The following is a 24256-nucleotide window of genomic DNA, read 5'->3' as shown; positions in this document are numbered from 1 at the left end:
TAGGTGCAGAACATTTGTGAAGGTGAAGAAATGACATTGCCCCTCCCTTTTTTTTATCTTTTTTTATTCGAGGTGAGCACAGGTTCCAGCTGATTGTCACATTTGTAACTCAGGTGGTGCGGAAGAGCGGGAAATGAATTACATGCGGGGAGTCAATTGAATGGCAGGCGAGGAGAAGGATGGACGTCTGATGACATATTTATAAGTGCCGCTTACTGGCAGATAGGGAGGAGTTACACCTCTCCAGAGTCTTCCATCCCGGAAATTGAAATGTTCTGTTGTTTTTCTTCAGCTATTTAAGGATGCATAGATCTCACATGGAATGCCAAAACCGGACACGAAGCATCATTTTGACCAAAATTGGTCGAGTGTAAACATTTCAAAATCTGTGTCCAACATTTACAGCGTCCGGAAATGGAATCGCACAAGTGTTTACGTGAGCAGATAAATTCCTCTTGCGCTGTATAATTCATTTCGCTTTGTGAGGGCATCCGGGCTTATCGTATAGTTGGCCTGCGCCTGACTGAAGTGCAACTAAATTGTGGTGAATAATTCAGGAAGGTAGGAATAAAAGAGCAGATGGAGGGGTTCTGTGACTCGCGAGCCGAGCCGAGTCGAGCCGGCAGCAGGAGAGAGGACTCTTTGGTCTCCAGGTGAGGGGTCTTGCTCCCCTTTCAGGAAGCAAGGCAGAAATGTGCATTATTTAAGCACAGGAAGTTACTGTTGGATGGCGAGGACGGGGATGGGTGAGCAGTTGGCAGTTGAGCCCTGGGAGGCTAACAGAAGCAGCGAACAGAAGGCGGGACCTCGGAGAGACGGAGGACAGGCTCGGAGGGCTGGATGGCATCAGACCCAGAATATCAAATCTATGGCGGTGAACACAAAAAGCCAAGGCATGGACATCTGCTATCATCTGATGTTTGCACGTGTTTTTAATGACGCAAACGCATCCAAACGGGTGGCTAATTGGCCAGCTAAAGAAGCTAAGTGAGTTCAGACGCGTACAAACAGGTGGCTAATTAGCTAGCGAAAGAAGCTAAGTGAGTTCAGACGCTCTCACGTGAACCTATGAGGAGGAAGCGATGAGGACTTGTCCTTGTATGAGTGCGGCTGGCTAATTAGCTAGCTAAAGAAGCTAAGTGAGTTCAGACGCATACAAACGGGTGGCTAATTAGCTAGCTAAAGAAGTGAGTTCAGACGCTCTCACGTGAACCAATGAGGAAGAAGAGATGAGAATTTGTTGTCGTATGGTCACGGGTGAGCTGGAACCGATCCCAGCTGACTTTTGGCAAGAGGTCGGGGGACACCCTGGAATGTTTGTTGATTAATTGCAAGCCACATATGTCGAAATTCCAACTGTCCATGACCTCTGACACTGGACAATGTTGGCGACAATATCAAAGTGTTGCCGTGGAAACGAAGATGCTTTTGGGAAGAACGTGTGGATTCGGTATTGTGTTCAAGGACTTGAGGAGGTTTCAGTCTATTGGTGCGAGCTTCATGAAGAGCAATCATTCTATTTATAGCCCGCTGCAGTGCACAGAGTTGAGCGGGTCGTGCGGATAATGAGAGAAGCCCCAAAATTCACTGCTGGAAAAATCATAAATAGAGCTACAGTCTTAAAAAAATAAAAGATATATATGTATGTCGCCATAAAACGTGCAGTAAAGCTGCTGTACGCTTGCAGATTTGTTAGCCAGGTTGAGTCAATTTGACGCAAAAAATATAATTTAATGGGCGGCCTCCACAGAAGGAAATAAAGATAAGCAAATAATAAAACCAAACAAGCTGACATCCCCTGGAAAATCATTTTTAAAACCTTAGTTACCGTAGCTTCATAAATATAACAAAGGGGCATATGTGGACTTAAATATAAAAACAATTTATAGATGCCGTTATTTTTCTTATACTTAGAGCAAGTATTAATCATTGGGGAACTGCTTTGTTGTTTATTGGCAAGTATGTAAATACACAAAATGAATTTGTCTTCAGAATTACTGGAAGGAGTTTGAGCTAATGTAGTTCTATTATCTTTGAAATTATTTTATTTATTATCTATTATATTATATTATATTATATTATATTATACATGATGTATTATTATATATAAGTAATATCTTGTTGAAGCAAAAATGCAGCTCATGTGTGGCCCAGTTAATGCGCGTAACTATATTTAGCATGTCAGTGCTTTCTGTCGTCTTTAAGGGTTCTTCTCTGATAATATTAGATAAAGTAGCATAATAGAGTACATTGCAATGACAGGCGGGGGAGGTCATTGTCATGCTTGTTGGCAGGGATGCTAATTGGCTCAAAGAAAAGGCCAGTTGGAGGAGTTACATTACAGCCATAATTATCTTTCTATTTGGATTCTGCCTACGCACTTGTCATGTCGCTTTACGCTTGAGCAGACCGTTAATGTTAAGAGGATAACAATTTACATTCAGGAAGTTTTGATCTCACTGAAGGACCACCAAATGCGTTTTACGTTGAAGCGTGTTTCAATCTACTAGGCGGTGAGACTTCATTGCGCATGCATCAGAGAACATGGCCGTCTGTCACTCAATATTACAGACGGTTGTCTGTCTCTTAATGGACTGACGCTGTCGAACGGTCTCGCCCGACTTGGCACCTTAATGGCCCCTTAGTAGCAGCACGGCTGACGTGATAATCATGAAGGATCCCTATCCCGTCTCGTCTTCGTCAGCTCACTTTTGGTGAGTTCCGGGATTTGGAAAAAAAAAAAAGGTCAAAACGAGACATCCCATTGCGGGAGAAAATCAATTTGAGGTTGTTCGTTCCTCTTGTTTGATTCGCTCAAGCAAGAAACGCTCGCAGTTTATTTGAGTGACGGCAATTTGAAGCTTTATTGAGCTTTTTACTAGGCACTTACGTAACCATTTGTTATTGTACGCATGATGACGATGAAGACTTTATGTTCTATCTTTTGGCCGTGTGGCTTTTTTTACGATGACTGTATATACCCTTGAATATATTTTAGTGTGGCTATTTCACCTGGATAGAATGGAACCAATCAACTCGAGTGATGGATGGTTGGAATTCTATAAGTGGAGGGGACCAATTGACAGATTGGTGAACAGACGCATTTGGTTGGATTGATAGTTGGGCGGATGGATGGACTGTTGGATGACAGATCGATAAATACACGACGGATTGATGGAGGGAGGATGTATGCTGACTGTCAGGTAGGTTGGTAGATGTACAAAAAGGGGGCACTAAATCGAGACAAAGGTCGGGGCTGGTCCTCATTGTTCAGATAAGTGTTTGCTAAAGATGAATGACATCATCAATCCCGCCCACTTTTTCTCGCTTGTAAATAAATAAAAATAAAACAACTTTTGCCTGAAATTTGTTTCCCCCAGCTATATTCAAATGTTTTTCCGAAAACTATAAAATTATTTCTTCTAAAAATATATACCTCGTTCTAGAAAAAAATACAGCTCTTTTCTCAAAAATCTAAAACTTAAAAAAAAAAAAAGTGATTATAACCTTGTAAGATTTTAAAAATTGTCATCAAAAAAGATTTTAAAGGTAAAATTGCACTTTAACCCCAATGCATTTCACTCATCTTCATAATTATTTAAAATTCAATTTCATTTCATCAGGCAGCTTGTTGACTTTTGCTCTGCTAAAAATAAAATATCTATGAAGTAGATTTTAAAACATGGATTGCAATCATGAGCCATTCTTGTCAAGAGAGCCGTGCTACATCTTTTTCCCGCCAATGAATGGACTATTTTGCAACGAGTCCTTTCAAAAAGGAACAAAGAAAAAAAAAAAATCCCGCCGAGGATATTAAAATCTAAGGATATTAAAAACGCCTTCTATGGGGGACATGAGAAGCCAGCTATGAAGTGGAGAATTTTAATAACAATACAATATTGCACTGCCTGTTCATCATGATAATAATAAAAATTGGGACATTATTTATTGCTTTTTGGAAGCACAGCATGGCTCAATGAAGAGACATTTTCCAATTAGTAACCTCAATTATTCCCAAAAAAGAAACAACCGTCATTTCTCATCAATCATTGGATAAAAATTGTTAACAATGACATTATGACAGACTACTAGTCCTAAAAATTTCAAATAAAACTGATATCACATGACTTCCAGCGTATGTTTTCCTGAAGCAAAATCCACCCATTCCATTCTTTAACATTGGCTGAACTGACTTCTCGTAGTTTGAATCACGTAATGGTCCTTCAAGTACTTTTATACCCCTTTAATGCACCTTCTCCTCCCTTTAAAGTCTTTTAATGCGCAGTTAGAGGCCTCTCCGTGGCTTAAAGATAGCCAACGTCCTTTGAATTCATTTACGGCCGTTGGTGCCAACTTTGCCCCATTTTACACAAGTCACTATCTTATAAATGAAGCACCCTTGGAAATTACAAGAATTATTAGCCCATAACTGGAATGCATGGAAAATATAGTTATTTATTTTTTTTTTTTTGTCATTTCCCAGTGTGTGTCAATTTGTGTGTGCATGTGTGTGTAAAGGGTAGAGGTGCACTGACCTTTACCTGATGGATTGTTTTCTCCCAAATGAAGACATGAAGGAGGTGGGGAGGGTGATGGAAGAAGGTCTGTGAGTGTGTGTGTACATGCATGTGTGTTTGTGTGCGAGTGTGGTTGGTTGGTTGGAGTACCTGGAGATCCGCTTCGGCTCTGCTATGTAATTATGTACTCCTCTATTGCCTCCCCTCCAATATCTTGGCTTCTCTCCCCCGGTTCTCATTCTGCTGCAAACCCACAGCTGAGCCACAGGTGGTGGCAATCTTGGCTTGTCCCACTACACTACACACACACTACACACACACTGGAGGGGCAGAAGGCAGCCAGCTAATAACAAAGCTTTACCTCTCAAATGAGAACAAACATACCCGCATCCATGCTGTGCATCTGCAAGACTGGCATGCACAGACACACACACATAGAATGTTTTCATGCAGAAAAGTATAAACAAAGACAACACACACACACACACAATTTTTAGCCATAACAGCGTGTAGCAAGAAGCCGACACCTAGCATACGTCATCTCGTGTGTGTTGGTGTGTGTGTGTCTGCTGTGCACCATCTGCTGCACACGCTGTAGGTATGTATGATCGTCACTCATAACCTGTTAGCATTTGGACATTCCCCCCCCCCCCCCCGGCAAAAAACGAACTAGTGAAAAAGAGTTGCCTTAAAAGATGTCCAATGTATTTAGAAAAAGAAAACTGAATTTGTTTTGCAGGGTTTATTTTTTTTTTTTTGGCTTCAAGGACTTGCAGAATGCAAAGTGAGTGATGCCTTAATCGTGTTGCTATTATTTGGGAGATGAGAATTGCAAGGACGAGTTGAGATGCAGGAACCTGTTCCTGCAGCATTTTATTTGTCATTGTTGCATCTCACAAATATGGCCTTTCATCAATCAGGTGAAGAAAAAAAAAAAACAGAAAAGCAAGAAAGGTGATGTGAGGTGAGGCATTCAAGGTCTCCATCTATCTTGGATGAATTCCAAAAGCAACTAGTGCGAACGAGAGCGAGGCATCCTGACGGGACAGCCAGCTTCACCACGCGTGGGCGCCCCTCGCTATAATTTTTGTTTTTTTTCCATGCTTTCTTGGCAGCTCTTAAGTGTGGATCCTGTTTAATATGCACACGCTCACACCGAAGACGCCATCTGTTGCCGTATGTATGACGAAGCGGAATTATCAAATGCGCCATTTTTTTCATTAGTGGTCGTTCCTATCTGGGTTGCGAGCCTTTTAATGGGACTTTGCGGACTTCATCATAAAATCATCACATCAGTTAGAGGAATCATTAACGCGCATGAAAACAATATAAAAACAGCAGCACATAACATCATTCATCCAAAGCAATGTCATTTAGCAGCACGGTTGAGGACCCATTTGCAGGCAAAGAAGGAAGGCGAGGCAGAAAATGAATTTGCAAAATTATTCTCAGAAAAAAAAAAACAATACGGCAAAAAAGGTGGATGTGATTGAAAATACAAACAAAAGTCCAAAACCAGTATCAAATGCTAACACCGACAGCTAACAAAATAACAGCTACTATTTCTCATTAAAAATTGCACCTGATTATGAAACCAAATATAAACTTGATTTATCAGCCTTAACTTGTTCGTATTTTATCGATTGCAATTCAAAATAGTAAAAGTTTGGTTGCTACAGTATGTTAGCAAATTAACAGTTAGCGTGCTAGCAGTTGATTAGTTCTCGTTTGTTGTTAAACTTTGGTTGCTACAGTATGTTAGCAGTTTATCAGCTCTCGTTTGAACTGCAACCTAAAATTGGGATAAGATTTAAAAGTACTTTATGAAAATGAAACGTAAAACTATTCCGCCAAGCATTAAAATTATTCACAGAGCGGTATTCTCATTTTGGTTTGCCGCGGTTCAATTAGTATGCTCCCTCAGCAGCGTCCCCGATGCCACTAAATGTTTTTTTAATTAGTTTAATAAGGTCCACATGCACACCAGCGGGGGCCTCCCCTTCCGAATGGCCGCACGCCATTTAGAGTTTCAAAACCACACCCGGCGTTGCATCACGTCAATGCAACTTTCCTCAGGTTGGAAGACAAGCAACACCAAACAGCAGGTGCCGTTAAAAGTGTGACTGGCGCTCGGGGAGCTTTAACACTACTTGTCTCCTTGACGACTGCCGCAGACATCCGGGATCGATGATGTGAGCTAAATAAAGGTTGGAAACAGGTGAAGCAAGTTGGAGGAAATCATTGCAAATAAAACACTTTGGTTTGATACATTTCATTGAAGTCGATTTGGCATGTCCATCAAGAGTAAAGCCATAAAAGTGTTAACATGCTATATAAAAAAAAAAAGCCATAGATATTTTGCTGTTTTAGCCATTTCCGAGAAGAATAGGAAGTACCGATGGATACATTTTAGGCCAGGTAATAAAAATGGCAAAACACACCCTGTTGCTATGAATGCTGCAAAAAAACAACAACACGGCAACATGCTAACATTAGCGCTCAGTCTCCTTTTGACTAAAAAGCATCCTGCTTTTAACGTAGCACCGTATTATTTTGGGCTAAGCGGGTCATTTATTTATTCATTATCTGACCAATCCCCAGCTGACCGAGGCTCCTGGCTGTCAGCCTGTGGCCTGAAGCTGAAGCTTTAATAACCTTTTAAGTGTTTGTCATCAATAATGTCTCATACGCTGCAGCTGACATGATGCACGACGCTGATCCATCACGCTATGTGGGTTTGTGGGCCGCCGTCATTAGGACGGCCCGGCCTGGCCCGGCCCGGCCCGCCTCATTCCCTTTGACTGTTTGCTTTGAAATCGTCTCCCAGGATGGCAATCACCTGATTGTCAATCATCATCAATAAAATATTCGAGTGACATTCAGGACATGGGGCAAAAACAATTCCACAAATTCATTTTTGTAGTTGAGGTATCCAGGCATGATTAATCGATTAGGAGTTGGATTCGATTTTGGATAATTGATTGTTTTATTTAATAATTAATTATAGTATGATTAATAAATAATTATTATTTATCATTCGTAATAAATAATTAATATTAATAATTATAGATAATTACATCATTAATATTAATACTTCTATTAAATAATAATTCATTTTTATTTTATTTCTTCTAAATAACGACAACAGAAACAACTGATAATTTGTATAAATCAACTGTCAAAGAAAAAAAATTGCACACCCCTTGCGGAATATTGTAATCAAAATCAAATGTGACAATAAAGCAAAATAAGTTCTGGCGGTATGCTGTACGATGGGAAAAAAAAAAAAGAATCTTTGCAAGAAGAAGTCAAGCAGAGAAAAAAGGTAGCTTGGGAGTGACATGATGTGGATGAGAAACCTGAATGGAGGGATGATGATAGAGTGAGAGGCAGCAGAGAGCACGTTGTCAACTTCTCCTCTTTGACTCCATTGTCGTATTTGGGTCACGTATTGTTACACTCTACTGCTATTCACCCTTTTCTTTTTTTATTTGGGGATAACTTTCTTGTGTCTCTTTTTGATCCATGTTGCTCCAGCTCTGTCTCTCGGTGTCATGTCATCACTGTCAGCGCTCCCTATTTTCTTGTCCCTCTTTTTGGTTTTGTTTTGCACATTTCAACATGTTGTCAAAGGTGTGCAATTTGAAGAATTGCTACTTCCAAAATGTGTTGTCTTTTGAATGTCATAGTAATATTTGGAAGTTAAAAACAAATGCGGAATTCTACCGTACGACATTTCTCATAGCTCTTATAGGTCAAACTTAAATAACAAAAATCAAAATGTCTTTTTTTTTTTTTTTTTTAATCAGCGTGGAAAGTACGTATGGGCAAGTACATGTAAGTACATGTTTAAATGTCAAATTATATATTATATTATATTATATATTATATGGGCAAGTACATGTAAGTACATGTTTAAATGTCAAATTATATATTATATATATTAAATATTTAACAGTGTCTTGAATTCCTGATTTAAAAAAAAAAAAAGTCATTCTAGATGTTATTTTGAGTTTATTTACTGTAAATCCAATCGTCAAATAAATTCAAAACACCAAGAACCAAAATGAAAGATTTAAAATATTTACTTTTGATATGTTTTCATCCATGCCAGCTAATAACGGTTCCGTTGGACCTCAACCAGGCTTAGACAGAAACCCAAGTCACATCGAAATAATGCATGCTGACTGAGTAAACGTGATTAGTAATTTAACAAACTAGCAGAGAGCATTTTTAGGCCACATAAAGTGCAGTCTGCTCATCACAGTTAAAAAAGGGACAGTCTAGACTCTCTTTTGTAACTTTTACTCGCAATCCGACAAGGCAGGGAAAGCTTGCTCGCAAAATAGTTCAAACTGTCCAAACTGGCTGTGTTGATAAAATAAGCTTTAAGTTTTAGGTCAGCAGCATCAAACAGCCAGCAGAAGCAGCAGCAGCAGCAGCATAATAATAAACACTTCTGGAGAAAGCGTATCTTTAACCTGAAACGACTGACTGCCGAGTTGAAACGTACAAAGACTCGAGAATGAGCTCGGAATGTTCTGACATTCACCTCCGCATCGACTGTTTTCCTAAGTCAATTCTTATTTAGTTATTTAGGCTGCAACAAAGGAGGCAGGAAAATAAGTTTGTCTATTGGTAAAGAGAAAAAATTTGTTTATTAAGATGAAAAGTAGCCCTATCAAGTAAAAATGTTCAAAATGTGTAGCGAAGGTAGATGAATACCGGTACAAGGACACGATGAAGAACTGAAGCAGATTGAATCGGAACAATGGAGCAGAACTTTGTGCTCCACAATGAGGAAAAGACAGACAAGAAATAGGACAATGTTTTCTTTTACCGAGTTTCTTTGTAATTTTACTTTGCTTCAGCAATCCTCTGATTTTGCCCAACCAATTTCCCAATTTTTGGTCATTTGGAAGTCAAGCAAAAATATTTCAACGTAGCCTACAAAACATGGACAGAACTTCCTCTGCTAGCCTTGTACTTTGATAAACTCCAACTGGGGAATTTGCTGAAGAGAGCCCCAATTAGAGCCATGGGTGATGTTTATTTGCCAAGCATTTTCGCCAACACCATCTAACGGACCGTGTCATCAAAGTTATTCTACTGAATAAAAAGCAAAAACCCGTGAAGACAGTAAAATCATTTTTAATCACCAGTGAATCCGAGCCAATGCGCAGCAAGTAATTATAGAATTATATCAAATTGGCAGAACAACAACATGCTCTTCCACTAGATGGCACAATTTCCCGTATGGACGTCACTTTGCAAATATCTCCTACGATGTCCGTTATCTGGCAACGAATCAACGGAAATGGAAGCGATCCTACAGTGAGTAGGCACATTGGCTTCCTTCCTGTTCCCCTCCGTCTCCTTGGCGGCGGTCGAGGAACAGAGGGACAACATAGCGTAATGAGCAGGATTACCGAGGGAGCGCGGCGGGAACGGTGTTGGTATCAAAGGAGCGTCAAGACGGCGCGAGATATCCAGACAGCTGGCCTCTTCTTTTATTCATCGCTCGCACGCCTACAGTGACTCAGCTCACTCTCCCGCTGTCAGAGTCTGTCATTCTCCATTAGTAGCTTTATGCTTCTACTACAAGTCATCTTGCTTCTATGATTGATGGCATTTGCCGTGCCCCCTTGGAGTTTGTGTTTAGCGCATTCATTTATCGTATTTTCCGGACTATAAGGCGCACCTTCAATTGAATGGCCCATTTTAAAACGTTGTCCTTATGTAAGGCGCACCATTAATGCATCAGGTCAGATTTTTAATCCAAATCAAATCATTCTCCATTTTATCTTTTTTATTTCAACTTCAGATGCAACAAATTACATTATAATCACAAAATAATGATCCATAGTGTTTTTGATTCATGATTCATGATTCATAGTCTTCAGCGGGCCACTTATGATTGAGTTCATGACACAATGCTTCGGCCCAGTTTAAATTTAGGAATTTGGTCCATATATAAGGCGCACCGGACTATAAGGCGCACTGTTATATACGGTAGTTATTGGAATCGGATATATGATGGAAACATACTTTTTTTTTTGTAATGCTCGGATACAAATAATTGAGTCGTCCCGACCTGTCGAAACAAGTAAGCGGAGCTGCCAATTATGTGACTCATTCAAGCTAGCAAAGGAGTAGGCTAACGACTTGAGGCTAACCTCCATCACCGCTAGCTTAATGGATGCTAACTACAACTTTATTCGTCATACAATAACAAACGGCGTGACACCAATTTGCCAATTCAACTAAATGAGCTTCAGAAGCAATTCTGATGACACCATCCAACGGAACCTGGCATCAAAATTTGATGTTGGAAAAGTCTGGAAAGCCTCTGGGTAGAAAAAAAAAAAATCAGTCCTTCCTGACAATTCAATCAACATTGTTAATTTTTTAAGTGGTTGTTGGTGAGATTTTTTCACACCAAGAGGCTCAGGACAGGCGATGGGGCCAAAACGTGACATTCAGAGATCCCGATAAGGTGGTGGGAGGGCGAGAATGCATATCCTGTCAGCCAGCGAGGGAAGAATCAGATGCGGGAGGGGGCGGGATCGAGGAGAAGCAGAACGGCGTGACTGATACCAAGGAGACGAGAGGCAAGAAAAGTGTGCAAATGAGACCTAGTCAGAGTTTGAAGCCTTCTGTCAAGCACTGCGGGCCAAATCTTCACTGACCATCTGGAAGACACAACACAACTTCAGTGAAGAAGCTCTCAAAAGTGTCATCAGCAGTGGAACCTCTGAATTCCAACGCCTCCAAAGTCTGACAAGCCACATTTTCAACCAGACCAGTACATTTTTTTTTTGGTGCAACTTCTATTGGTATTCTATTGCATTCTTATTTTCATATGGACTGTTTCTTTGCACTTCTCCTGGTCAGAAACTGCAATTTCCATTCCGATCAATTGCATGGAAAACTTTCTTTGGTATTCCGTGGCAATTCCCCCTAGACAGAAAGTCCAAATTTGTTTAGTATTCCAGTAGAACTCCAGCTTTCATTAGTATTCCATTGCACGTTTCAGTCACGAGTCAGAAATTTTCTGTAGCCTTGTAGAATTTTTTCCTCGTCTAAATAATTTCCAGTGATTTTCTAATTCACTTTTTTTCCAGCCAGGAAGTCCAACTTTTGTACTTTTCTTAGAAACGTCGAATTTTATTGGTATTCTTTGCACTTTTGTTTTTTTTAGAAAGAGCAATTTCGATTGCTACTCCTTCACATTTGTCTTCTTGGGATGTTTCATTGAGAGCTGCTGTATCTATCGTAAGTGATGGTTTGGTTTTGAAGGATGCCGGTAATTCCCTCCTGAATCTGCAGACGTGTTGCTAATTGGAAGATCCTCCCTCCCGCCTGACTCGAAGCTGCGAGTCTTTTACTGGAAATGATTCAGAGTGTGAGCCGAGCCTGACGCTTTTTTTTTTTTTTCTATGTTGGACAGACACACGTTTTTTTTCCTGACTCGAGTTACTTTGAAGAGACATCCAACATTTGTACGCTTCTGGTTGGTCCAGCCCAGACAAAAGGCCACATGTCTAGTTTGTCAAATGAATCTACTCTTTAAGTAAACAAACTTGTCCGGAGTGCAAAATGGCGGTCGTGTTTGTGAAAACCGAGACACTTTGATTGCTAGGTTCTATCTGTCAGCACATAAATGCTACTCCAATTATTTCTCGGCCTCTTCGGGCACTGTCAAATTAGCGGCATATCCGAGACGAGCGTGCCGCTCTGCTCACCTTTCCGACGTTCTCGCTGACAGGCGAGAGTCTGACACGTCGGAAGCAGAGAAAACGCTCGGCCTGTGCGATCACTTTAAATGCACCAGCCGGTGAATCAGACAGATTCTGACATCGGGTGCTTTGCCTTGGAAAATTTGCGACTCAATTCTTTAAGCAAGGCTATTTTGTGAACACAATGGCAGGAGGGAAAAGAAAATGTAAGGAAATGGAAGTTGAACATATCGCAGATGGGAGTCAGTTGTCGGAAATTGATCAATGCAGACCGGTGACAATTGCGGATAACAAAAACCAACGTAAAAATTGAGTGTGAAAGTTATGCAGGGTTTTTATTTTGGGGCTCTCCATGTGTGTCAGTGTTTTCGCTTGGCAGAAGTTTGACATTTTTGAGTTGGGGTTTTTTTTTCCCCCCCGTGGAATAGATACACACATGCAGACTAACACACACACTGACTTGACAGCAGGCGTGGAAAGTGCAGCTCAACCATGCCTTGTTGTTAAATGATAACCTGCGCTCCAGGGGCGCCTGATGTGTGTTATTTTGGGTCGAGAGGGAGTGTCGGGTTGTTTTTTTTTAAACACATACATTTGTTCATTAGGCTTAGAATAAACGTTGACAGGCTTCAGAGAATTTTTCATGCTAGGCAGGGCTTGTCATTTTCATATTCTTTTGGATTTTATTTTCAATACAGAGTAGCAGTTTGCAGGATTGAATGTGTGTTTGAAAAAAAATATGGCTCTTTTTGAAGTCATGTCATTCCAAATGTGTTATGAGGCAGTTGAGGTTGTGCCTGATGAATATTTGACGTGACTGTTGGAGGGGGAAAAAAAGAATGGCAGATTACTTTTAACCCCAATAGTTGTTTTTAATTTAGATCTTTAGAACTGCTGCTTAATGGAAAAAAAAATTTCTATTGATGAAATTGCTGCTGAGACAGCGTTATTAAAAATTGTGTAATTGTTTTTCTAGTAATTGGAAATAATGTTGAATATGTTTTTTGTCATTATTGTTTATTATTGCTTAAATTAAAAAAACCACAAAATACATTATAATATATATTACAATTATAACCCTAAATAATTACAACTACAGGCATTTTTGTTTAGTATTCAAAGTAGTTAGTGTTTTTTCTGGCCGCGGGCTGCTTATATTGTTTGGCTGATCACTGAAGCCATCGCCCGAGGGCAGTGCAAAGAATACAGTGGAAGAGCGATTTTTTTTTTTTTTTTTGGCCAAGATCACAACTTTGGACGAGGGCACGGGGTTGCTGATAAAGAATGATAATGAGGGAGAATGGAAGGAAGCTCTGAGGCGAATTTATAAGGCGAGCCACGCTGGAGGCTAATCAGGAGTTGCTACGGAGGAGAACAACGGTTTCTTGCTGGCGGGCATGTTGACCGTGAAGGCAAGTCGTGACACTTAACTCGCAGACGAGGTTGGGCGAAAGATTGACGGCTGCGATTCCGCTTCTCAGCCACAAATCGAGGTGAGCGGGGAGGCCACGGAGGCTTAACTAAGACATTTCACTATCCCCCCGTCATGGCACCTTGGGGTGCTCCGTTTATCCGTTGTCTAACGCTAGCTTGGTCTTACGTCAAGCACGCTTTTCGAAACGCTGATTCAAGTATACTGTTGCAGTACAACTATTTTTTTTCTTCTGTGATTCGGTTACTTCCTATGCGATTGTATTGCTTTGTGTGCATGCGGGTCAAAGGTCATAAACCGCACAGTCCCCGAATAAGATTAGTGGCAATTTAAGAGCCCAGTGTCTCGCCTCGCCTGTGGTAATTCACTTAACCCTGATCTCGCAGCTGACACTCTGCGTTTGTTTACGCGTCCCCGCCCCGTCCCAGAAGACTCCTTGTTGCCATGGCAACGTGCCCCATGACTGTTTGCATCCTCGATATCCTTGAATGCACTCAGAGAAGGATCTGTCTGTAAATCGGTCTTTTCCTATCTGGGTAGTTTCTTTCTGTGCTCGGGTTTTGATGATCTAAGTTGTGCTTTGGAAAAAAAATGAAAAATAACAACAAGAATGATCGTTTTGGATCTATTCAAATTTGTATGACCATCCTCCTTCGACTGAAAGGACCATGAAGTATGGCATTGAAAGAGGAATAATGAAGGAAGGGGACACGTTTGAATTGCGTGCCAAAGATTTACGCATGTCGCCTTGGACCGGGGTCAAAGTTCAAAGTTTTAGAGTGTATCGTGTGATGCTCGCAAGCAGAGAGCGTTTTATAGATTTCTCTATTTACCATGTCCTCTGAGATGCGGTTATAAAAAAGAAAGAGATTGCGAGGTGGAGGTCTAAAGAAGGTCAGGACGCTTGCATCATCAGCACCTCAAATAGCCGTCCTCCGACAATGGCCGCAAAATAAAAAAATACCGATGTCTGTGACCTTTCCAAATTGGCTCGTTATTTTGGATTGGGAATGACGAAACATCATTTGATTCCATTATTTGTGTGGAAGGAAAAAAAAATGTTTCTTCCTCTTTAATGGGAGATGTCATCTCCCTGCGAGGAGGTGCCGGAAAAGTTGTGAACAGGTGAAAATAATACCACCCATCGGTAGGGATGATGTCACTCTGTTCTTATGGAGGAGAACACCAAGTGGACTTAAAAATGATGGATTCTGCCAGGTGACAAAATGGAGTCAGATTTACTTGACACCTTATTTTCTTCAGGGGGAGTCACATGATTGCAATGTGTACAAGGCCGCAGTAAAAAAAGTTTCCTTAATCTTATTATGAATATATATTTTTATTCTATGTATGTATATTTTAATGAGAGATTTTGAAGGACGCTACTTGACGGATGAAGGAGACCGCTCACCGTCTGCGTTCCTTAAAACACTTTTGCCTAGTTTGGTCTAACAAGCTCATTATTTCCATGTTGTTTTTGTCCTTTTTGTCCACCCCTCCTCAAAATAGTTTCTGGATTATACACGTCGCTGTCAGAGGGCTTCAAGTGGAGGAGAAGGAGGAAGGGGGGGGTAGTGATAATGATGTGGCCCTCACTAGCATGTCGCAGCACCTACATGAATATTCATGGCATTTTTGTTCGGGGCCCTGCAGAGAGGTGACACTCTCAAGGTTTAATGTAGAGGGCAATGAAGGACAAAGCTCAGGAACCAATTAGAATTGTCACAGAAGCTTCTGTCAGTAAAATGATTCCACACAGAGAAAAAGAGTCAATTTAAATCTGACCCGAGTTAAATCATGTGATTCGCGTCCCCCCCCATGTCAGTTTTTGTAAATTTATTGCTGTTTTGCCACGCACACCAGTGAAAATCAATAGCAAAGTTACGCTGAGTGAAATTGACCGGCTGTGAAATTGCAATCAAGCAGACGCTATTACCCGTAACCAAATAGACACTACAAAGATAAATGATGTTTGCAAACCCCTCCCCCTCCTTTGGAATTTGCTTGAAATTACATTTACCTAGATTACATTAAGGAGGGGGAAAAATGCTTCTTATTCTGTGGGGAAAAAAATAAAATAGCAGGATGCTAAACTCGTTCGCCACAGATTGCGTTGAACTTCCCGCCTTGACAAAATCCACCCGGCGTCATCAGTTCTTGCGTTAAACACACCGAAAGGTGAAAAAAGCAAGAGTCGAGACAAAAACGTGTATAAAAAGACGACGGGACGAAGGCGAGGTGTTAAAATAATAAAATAAAATAAAAAAAACTCCTCCAGAGGGAAGCAATTAGACCTTGGGAGATTTCAATTACCACCTCGATGGGCCTTTCAAGATCGATAAGCGGCCTTGTATGTTGACGTGATGGTCGGCTGAGGGGCTCATCGCGTTAGCAGACGCTTTTGTAAATGTATCCCCCTCCGCCTCCTCCTCCTCTTTTATGTGTGTGTGTGTGTGTGTGTGTGTTGCTAAATATTTATGTGTTTCATAAACGGCAACACCATGTGATGGATCCACACAGCCTACATGAGCGATCATTAGGGGTGAGGAGATCAAATAGTACAGCTGAACCAAAACAAGATTGGAAAATATCGCATGGCTCGCCCCCTGCCCCCCTCCTTTTCTTCTTTTGGAGCTCCAAAACAACAGGCATGCTAATCTAAAAGAATACTGGTGCATTTCAAAACAAAAGATAGCAGGGTTTTTTTTTTTAATATTCTGTAGTTTTGTTTACCCGCCTTTTTTTTCCCCAACTAGCATTAAAAACAGACAGACATAACAAAAAAAACGTTGTTGAGCAAGTCGCTAAAGTTTACCGAGGCATGCAAATGATGACATCATCAAGTGTAGCCTAATCCAACATGGCTGCATCACGTAGGGAAGGTTTTTGTTGCCCCCCCCCCACTTTCCTTATCCGTCACTCCCACCCTTCAAATTGAAAGTGACAAGCCACTTAGGCCGAGGTGTCCACGCATAGCAAGCCCACCCCCCTTCGCTTGCACCCATCAGCAGCCATGTAGGCCCACTTACAACTGTCAGCCTGATTAAATGACAGCTGCTTTTAGGAAATGTTTCGGGTTGTATCCGATAGAGAACAAAAAAATAAATGTCCAGTGTAATAAACATCATTGGTTCCGCATCCTTAAATCTGCCAATAACATTCTCGCCCGTCGCTATGGTGACCGACTCATAGTCTCTATAGGCCTCAATGGAATAGTTGACATGATTTTTATTTATTTTATTCTGTTGTATTCTTTCTCCACAGATATGAAGCTTGATGGAATTGTGCAGCAATCCAGGGAGGTATGTTTGCTCCATGAACGCACACACAAATCTATCGACTGCAAATGGGAGACTACCGAGTCTTAGATCAGATCACTTTGGAGCACAAAGTTTTGAATTGTGTCCAAAAATGAAATTTCCATTGTTTTTTTTTTTTATATTATTTTCACTTAAAACTTTTTTTTTTCCAATGAATATTCATAAATTTCTCTAAATAGTCATTTCAGGAGACTCAAATGGGAGATACGTTGCTCAAAACGTTTTAAAAAGATTGATGATGTTTGAACCTTAGTGTGTTTCTTGTACTATTTAAAAATGGAAGGGCAAGCATAGAAGAGCAGTTTTTCACTATTCGAAGCCTAATTCTATATATATGGCATTTTTTAAAATTATTATTCATTTTGTCTTAGCATTCTTGTTAATACATTTGGTGTGCCAACTTCAATAGACATATTGTTTTAATTTTCATTGACTTAAATGTGACAATTGACCGCAAAAACAAATCAAAACCGAAAATGTTCATAATATATAACAAAAATTATTGAAATATGAGAAATGGAAACTGTTAAATGAAGCCATTATGGTGCATTTACATTTTACAACTTCTTTATCCTGCCGTGCCATCTGCAGGGATGATCCCAGCCAGATCCAGGAAGGACATCAATGTCGCATCGTACTCGTAAAATGTGACTTGATGACACAATTGAAATCAAATATCAGCATGCTCAGTGGCCTTGGGCATGTTGGTCCATTCTAAATGAAACATGCCACTGAGTGTTTATGGGACACCTAAATTATATGAAGGCAACACCAGAAAAGAGTTTGGCCCCTGTGGAACTTAATCAGAATTGTTGTTGTAGTGCAACAGCACCATCTAGCGGTTCATTTAATAACTCAGCGTTGCACTTTGTGACTTTCCAGGACAAAGAGCGAGAAAATCAAGATCCCCAAGTTGTTGACGTCATGGTGCCGAGTCCAATCTCCCCCATCCAGTTCCCGCATTTCTGGAAGAGTGAACAATTGGTCACGGGTGGATCCCAGGAACAGGACCTGGGCTCGCAGCGCATCTCCAAGAAGCACCGCAAGCTCCTGAAAACAAGTCCACCCATGCAGCGAACCAACACCTCTCCCCCCTTCTCCTCTTCCTCTTCTTTGACTTCATTGTCAAGATTGTTTCCCCTTCAGCATTGGCGAAAGCTCCTCGGCATCTTGGAGAGACGCCGGCAGATCGTTAAGAAGATGTGCGCCAAGTATAAGAGCAACGTCTCCAAGACTATCACACAGGACCAAGTGAAGAACATCTTTGTTGAGGACAAGCACAAGGTCCTCTACTGCCAGGTAGAAAAATGTCACAAATGTGGTGATACAGTTGGCGAGCTGATGAAACAGATTTTCCCTTCCATCATCTAGGTGCCCAAAGCAGGCTGCTCCAACTGGAAACGGACTTTGATGGTCCTGGCAGGCGTAACGTCTGACCCTCACAGCATCACCCACGATACGGCCCACTTCGGCAACTTCTTGAAGACCCTGAACAGTTTCGATCGACAGGGCATCACGCGCCGCCTGAACAGCTACACCAAAGTCATGTTTGTGCGAGAGCCTTTCGAGAGGGTCGTGTCGGCCTACAGGGATAAGTTCGAGAACCCCAACAACTACTACCACTATAGCTTCGGGAGGCCCATCATCTCCAAGTACAGGCCCAACGCCACCAGGTCGGCCTTGGCGTCGGGCAACGGCGTCACCTTCCAGGAGTTTGTGCAGTACCTTCTGGACGTGCATCGCCCCGTGGGCATCGATATTCACTGGGAACCGGCCAACCAGGTGTGCAACCCGTGCCTCGTTGACTACGACTTCATCGGCAAGTTTGAGAACATGGAGGAGGAGGCCGATCTGCTCCTGCGATTGGTCGGGGCGCCGCGTAACCTCACGCTACCCAAATTCAAGGACCGGAACTCGTCCGACGAGAGGACGTCGTTGAAGCTCACGCAAAAGTATTTTGAGCGCATCGGCGCGTTGGAGAGACAGAGGGTGTACGACTTTTACTACATGGATTATCTTATGTTTAATTACTCCAAACCTTATCAGGTTTTATACTAACGGATTGGCGTCGCCACTTCTGCAGCTATTCCACATCAGTCGTCTTGTTTGAGGATTTGTTCCTTTGTTTTTACAATCTTTGTACCAGATTACAAGATGCAAAAATATGTATAATGCTGCATTCGATTTCCGCTTGATAATAAGCGTACCCCGGTAAAGCCTTTATAGATGATTTTTCAGATTGGTTATGAGCAATGCTTTGTGAAGCCAAAGTTTCTGTCAAGTCAAAATAAATGTGGAAGTCGACAAGAAGTTAATTTGTTTTGATTTTGGGGTAACTGATGCAACATATTTGAACAGCTTACATGACACTAAAGATTCTCATCCATCAGGGGCGGAGCTAGACTTTTAACTTTGGTGGGGGGTGGGGGGGCATGGGGTGGCCAAGGCTATGTCAGGGGGGGGGGGGTCCAGATAACAAACAAAAAAATTAAAAATAAAAATAATTCTACAGAAAATGCAGATTGAGATGAATTATATGATCTCTATAGAGAATGGCGGAAAAATCGGAAAAAAAAAAAAAACGAAACAACTTTGAGATGGCGACATTTGGCAACTTCAATTTTAACCACTTATAATATTTCAAACAAATGATGCTCTAACCATTCCATCAACTGCCCTCAAATGCAAACTATATATTATTGACACAGTGATGTAAACTTTTGAAATGACTTTTTTTTTTTTTTTTTTTGGAAGGGGGTGTGTTCAACTGACTTTAAAGTCAAATGGGAAAGGTGAATATTCCAAGCAGTCACAAAATGAAGCCCCTTCTCAAATGTCTCCAGCTTTGTCCCACTCTGGAACTGATGGTAGCATTTTTTGTACGTTTCTGCTCTGTTCTGTTTGTGCTTTGAAAATACGACTCGTCACTTACTTGGGCATCCAGGTATTTATTTACAGGGTACACACCGTGTTGCTGTCTGTTTGTGGTATGGTACAAAGTGTGTTGGGAGCAGCGATGCAAATCATTATGCATTTCACAAAACAAAACAGATTTGGTTCTTTGACAATCTAAAAAAAAATACTGAAAAGTCGAGAGAATTTAGTCGAATTTTGTACAAAACGTTCTGCACTTAGAAGTTTGTATTCTAGTTATTGTATTTGTTTTTAAATCTATTTTATTGGAATAAATAAAGATGAATTGAATTGAGCTGAGTAAATTCAGTTTTTATCATTGAACTAGAATTTTTTCCAAGCCGCATTATTCAGTTGGAAGGGCGGGGGGGGGGGGGGGGGGGCAACTTGTTGCTAGGCAGATTATGAAGCAAACAATCGTCCAATTGGTCCACAATATATACTCAGTTGGGGAAAATGCAATTTATGGCTTGCATGTGAATTTTGAAACTGAACCACTGTCCTGTATTAAAAATAAAATCCAAATTTGCCATTATTGCTCTTTATTCATTATAAAATGGAAATTTGTTTAGAACACAGAGTTATTGTGAGCTACATTTCATGATTCAAGCTCTGTATCGAATATCAAATATCAGTTGGATGGGGAATAATGTCATATTTTGAACATGTTTGTTTGTGACAAATAATGCTTAACTTTTTTTTGGGCTACAATTTCTTAGTAAATTCTCACGACAAAATGTTCCCTGTTGACTCCCTGTGAACTGCTCAGTCAGTAACACTGTACCCAACACTACACACACACACACACAAAACACTACACACACTGTACTGACACCCAGTCTGCAGCCTTGTATAAGCTTTTTCCCACTCTTTATTCTGTACAATTGTATAATGGGCATTCAGATGATTCTATATTTTTCTATTATATATATATATATATATATATATATACACACACACATAGACATATATGTGTCTATACACACACACACTCACATATATAGTATATTCTACATAATCAGTGGAGTGAAGTTAACTTTTGTTTTGATGTCATTGATTGTGATGCCAGTGTGTCGCCACCAGCGATTAAAAAAAAAAAGAATCACTGAAGAGCTTAAGACAAGCTTGGACTCCAAATGAGTTTTGTGTTTGTTGTGCTTGATGGCACAACTTTGGCACAACGCAGTTTATCTAATCAATCATTATTCAGAATAACAGTATGGTGCATTAAAAAAAAAAAAATGCAAGTCTCTGTTTATAAGAAACTCCCAACACAAATGGCACTAAAGTTTTTTTATTCGCCTTATAGTGTGCACTATTAGAAAGTCTAGAGCCAAGGCAGACATTTTAAAACAAGGTACGTCGTAATATACGAGGTACTTTCTTTGGGTTGGCTACAGGGGTTTGTGCTTTACGTGACAAAATGCTCTGACAAAATGCTCTGTAATGTTTTTGTTTTTTTTTATGAGTGAGTGGAAATGCACATTTACACCTATAGTACTCTTTATAATCAAATTTGGTGGTGCGACTCATATATGGTGACTTCATCTTTTTTTTCCCCACTATATCTGTGATGGCTTTTTGCAAAATTCCAAAATCTAATCTTTAATTAGGTCTTGGTCTAATTCTGTGCTGATTATAGCCCCACCCTTAGCAAAATAATAATAATAATACTGCATCATAATTACTGCTTTTAATCCCCCCCGCTCCCGCAAAACACGATTCTTTGACGTGTGCGTGTGAACTAAAATCATTCAGTAACCGAAGTAACAAGTGAATGTATATCTGTTGATCATTGGTGCAATTGTGTAAGAAAAAAAAAAAAGTGTAAAAGAAAAAAAAAAAAATTGCCTTTTGTCTTATTTTACACTGCCAATCAAATGGTGACTTTTCAGGAAGACTTTTTTCAGGTGGCTCTTTTTTTTCCCTCCCGTGTCTACTAATAAATTTGTCTTTAGCATTTTAATTTATTGTCTCAAGTATTTTTTTCTTTTTAAACAAGAACTCCGTCAACATTTAGTGTAGACTCAGAAACCGCAACGTACGTTATCCCGAGGGTCTGCCTCGAGGAGGACCCCAAAAGTAAAAGAAAAATACAGCATTCATTTCTTTACCTTGTAAAATTCATCTGCAGTATTTTAAGTTCCTTGTTCCATATTGAATGCAATCTTCCATTGATGTGATTTATGCAGCAACTTTAATGGAGCTGAATGTATAAACAAAAAGTCTCGCAAGCTGCCACGAACTAGAAGTGCTTCTTTCACCTTGAGCTAATATCATATCTCCACATTTTTGATTTATATGCCATTTAAGCTGAGATTCTCCTACCAGCACTTTAACGACAACATAGCACCAAATGTATTTTAAATGTTAAGCGGCTGTCTCTTCTACATGTTCACATTCACTAATTGATTCTTAAAAGACATAAAGTCAAGCACAACTAGCATCACTTCTTCAGCAAAAATGACGATCTGCCTTTTTTTATTTTTTAGACCAGGGGTGTCAAACTCATTTTTTTCACGGGCCGCATTGTAATCATAGTTTCTTTTGAAGGGGCCGTTATGACTATCAACCCAAATAAATGTATGAGCACCTTGTATTATATACAGTAAAAACTACAAAACAAACAGACAAATAACTCGTTTTCAAATCAGATGAGTAAAAACTGGTCAAATATAAAAATAAAAATAAAAAGAGATTCTTAAAAGTGAAGACAATTTGCAATTCTAGTAATGACACACAAATTTGATGCACAATTTGTCTTCGCGGGCCATCTAAAATAATATGGCGGGCTGTATCTGGCCCCCGGGCCTTGAGTTTGACACCCAGTGTTTTAGACACAAACTGGAAGATTGTCGGAAAAGTTTCACTCCTCTCTTCAGCCAGTGGTTTATTCCCAAAATAAATTCCTCTTTGGATGTGATTAAGTTCATACCAGTATCATGCAATAGTGAGATCAGTGATGGAAAAGGTGAGAAGAAAGACGACGAGGGAGGCAGGGGTCCGAACTGAACCATCGCTTGAAATGTGACAACAGGAACATCATGCCTCTAGCAGGCCCCAGGTAAGTCCAGTCGCTAAGACTCCAAGTCAGGACGGATGGGCTTCCTTCTGAGGACTAAATTAATACCGGGATTGCTTTGGGAGCTCCTGCGGTGATAATCAGACAGGAGTTATCTGGAGGACCCAAAGGCGGTCTGGAAGACTGTGGGGGGGGAGGTCTGCGAGGGGGGGGGGGGTCCTCGCCAACTAGCAGCTTCACTTCCGACCCTTTGGGAATCCCTCAATAGGTTTTTAGGAAGGAAGTCTCAAGTTTTAGATGTGACTTTTAAACAAAAAGGTGCACTATGTTACTGTCAAAGCAATTAAGGCAAAATCAAAACACTAATTGAGCCAAATGCTAAAATAATCCATTGAGTCATTATTATGGCGATAATGCACACAGGGAAATGAACACTTCCCTGCGCTACCAGTAGATGGTGCTGTGGTCTCTCCAATATGCCCTATCTATTTGACAAGTGTCAACCCCGAGTCAACGAGGGCAACCATAATGCATTGATTTAAATCTTTCTCTCCTCCAGCACGCCTGATTCAAACGAGCACGATCATTTAGCCATCTATATATATTGATTTTTCCTGATGACTTTTTTGTTACCATCAAAATCCTTTTCACACATAAAAAAACAACATGTAAAAGTCTCACTATTGTGAAAAACTGTATTTCCACCAGAACTGGCATTTCATGTTGTGACCATAAAATGTCATCAGCCAGCAGCCTGGGTCGCTGTGTGCTGCTCCATTCAGCCCGAGGCCCTGGCCACACGAGAAGATGGCACCCTCCGCCAAGCCCTTCTCTTTCTCCACCCCCGCCTGCCACCCTTTTTCTTTCTTCCTTTTATTTTTTTTTAAACATAGTGACCCACCCAAACCATCTTTGCGTTTCACCCTTCTTGCCTGGCCCCCCCGAGGCCCCGAGTGCATGGTTTCACTGCGGCGGGCTCAGTGTTGACAAAGCAGAAGACACATCAGAAGCTTAACAAAAGCATGGCGGGCTGCAGTTTGTCTGGAGAAACAGCAAAGGGCCCTCGAGGGCGGACCCCCGTTCTAGGCGCCCCCCCCCCCCTCAGACGAAGTGTGTGTGCGTGCATCGCCATGACAGCGCCTTGATGGATAAGTGCAAATATAAAGCATAAGTCAAGGTTGCCACTTGATGTCATCATGACACATGCACTCTAATGAGGACTGTGGGTGCTGCCCTCTAGGCGTGCAGAGTGGGGGGGGGAGGGAGGGAGGGGGGGGGGATGAGAGGATGCTATGTGATGCATAGCAGATGTG

General features: G+C 40.9%; 1 protein-coding gene and 1 long non-coding RNA gene across 2 annotated transcripts in view; one reads left to right on the top strand and one right to left on the bottom strand.

The window, feature by feature from the left end:
• Positions 1-114: 114 nt before the first annotated feature.
• The window catches only part of LOC147059550 (uncharacterized), a 25617-nt gene continuing 1475 nt past the window's right edge, over positions 115-24256 (bottom strand). The window contains exon 3 of the long non-coding RNA XR_015065666.1: positions 115-866. This is a non-coding gene — a long non-coding RNA (uncharacterized LOC147059550). The remainder of the gene's footprint in view (positions 867-24256) is intronic.
• chst8 (carbohydrate (N-acetylgalactosamine 4-0) sulfotransferase 8) lies at positions 17918-19066 on the top strand. The gene is made up of 2 exons (XM_085907791.1): positions 17918-18307; positions 18380-19066. Exons 1-2 carry the CDS (start codon positions 17933-17935, stop codon positions 19064-19066), a joined length of 1062 nt encoding a protein of 353 aa, XP_085763917.1. The 5' UTR covers positions 17918-17932.

This window comes from Syngnathus leptorhynchus, chromosome 3, assembly GCF_054491065.1.
Source record: "Syngnathus leptorhynchus isolate UIUO chromosome 3, UIUO_Slep, whole genome shotgun sequence".
In the NCBI taxonomy this organism is placed as follows: Eukaryota; Metazoa; Chordata; class Actinopteri; order Syngnathiformes; family Syngnathidae; genus Syngnathus; species Syngnathus leptorhynchus.
This window is presented reverse-complemented; position numbering and strand designations above follow the sequence as displayed.

Bases quoted from the DNA above. Each gene is read 5' to 3' on its own strand.
- chst8 (XM_085907791.1), top strand. From the start codon at position 17,933: ATGGTGCCGAGTCCAATCTCCCCCATCCAGTTCCCGCATTTCTGGAAG. The intron at 18,308-18,379 runs GTAGAAAAATGT...TCCATCATCTAG, and splicing joins ACAAGGTCCTCTACTGCCAG to GTGCCCAAAGCAGGCTGCTC.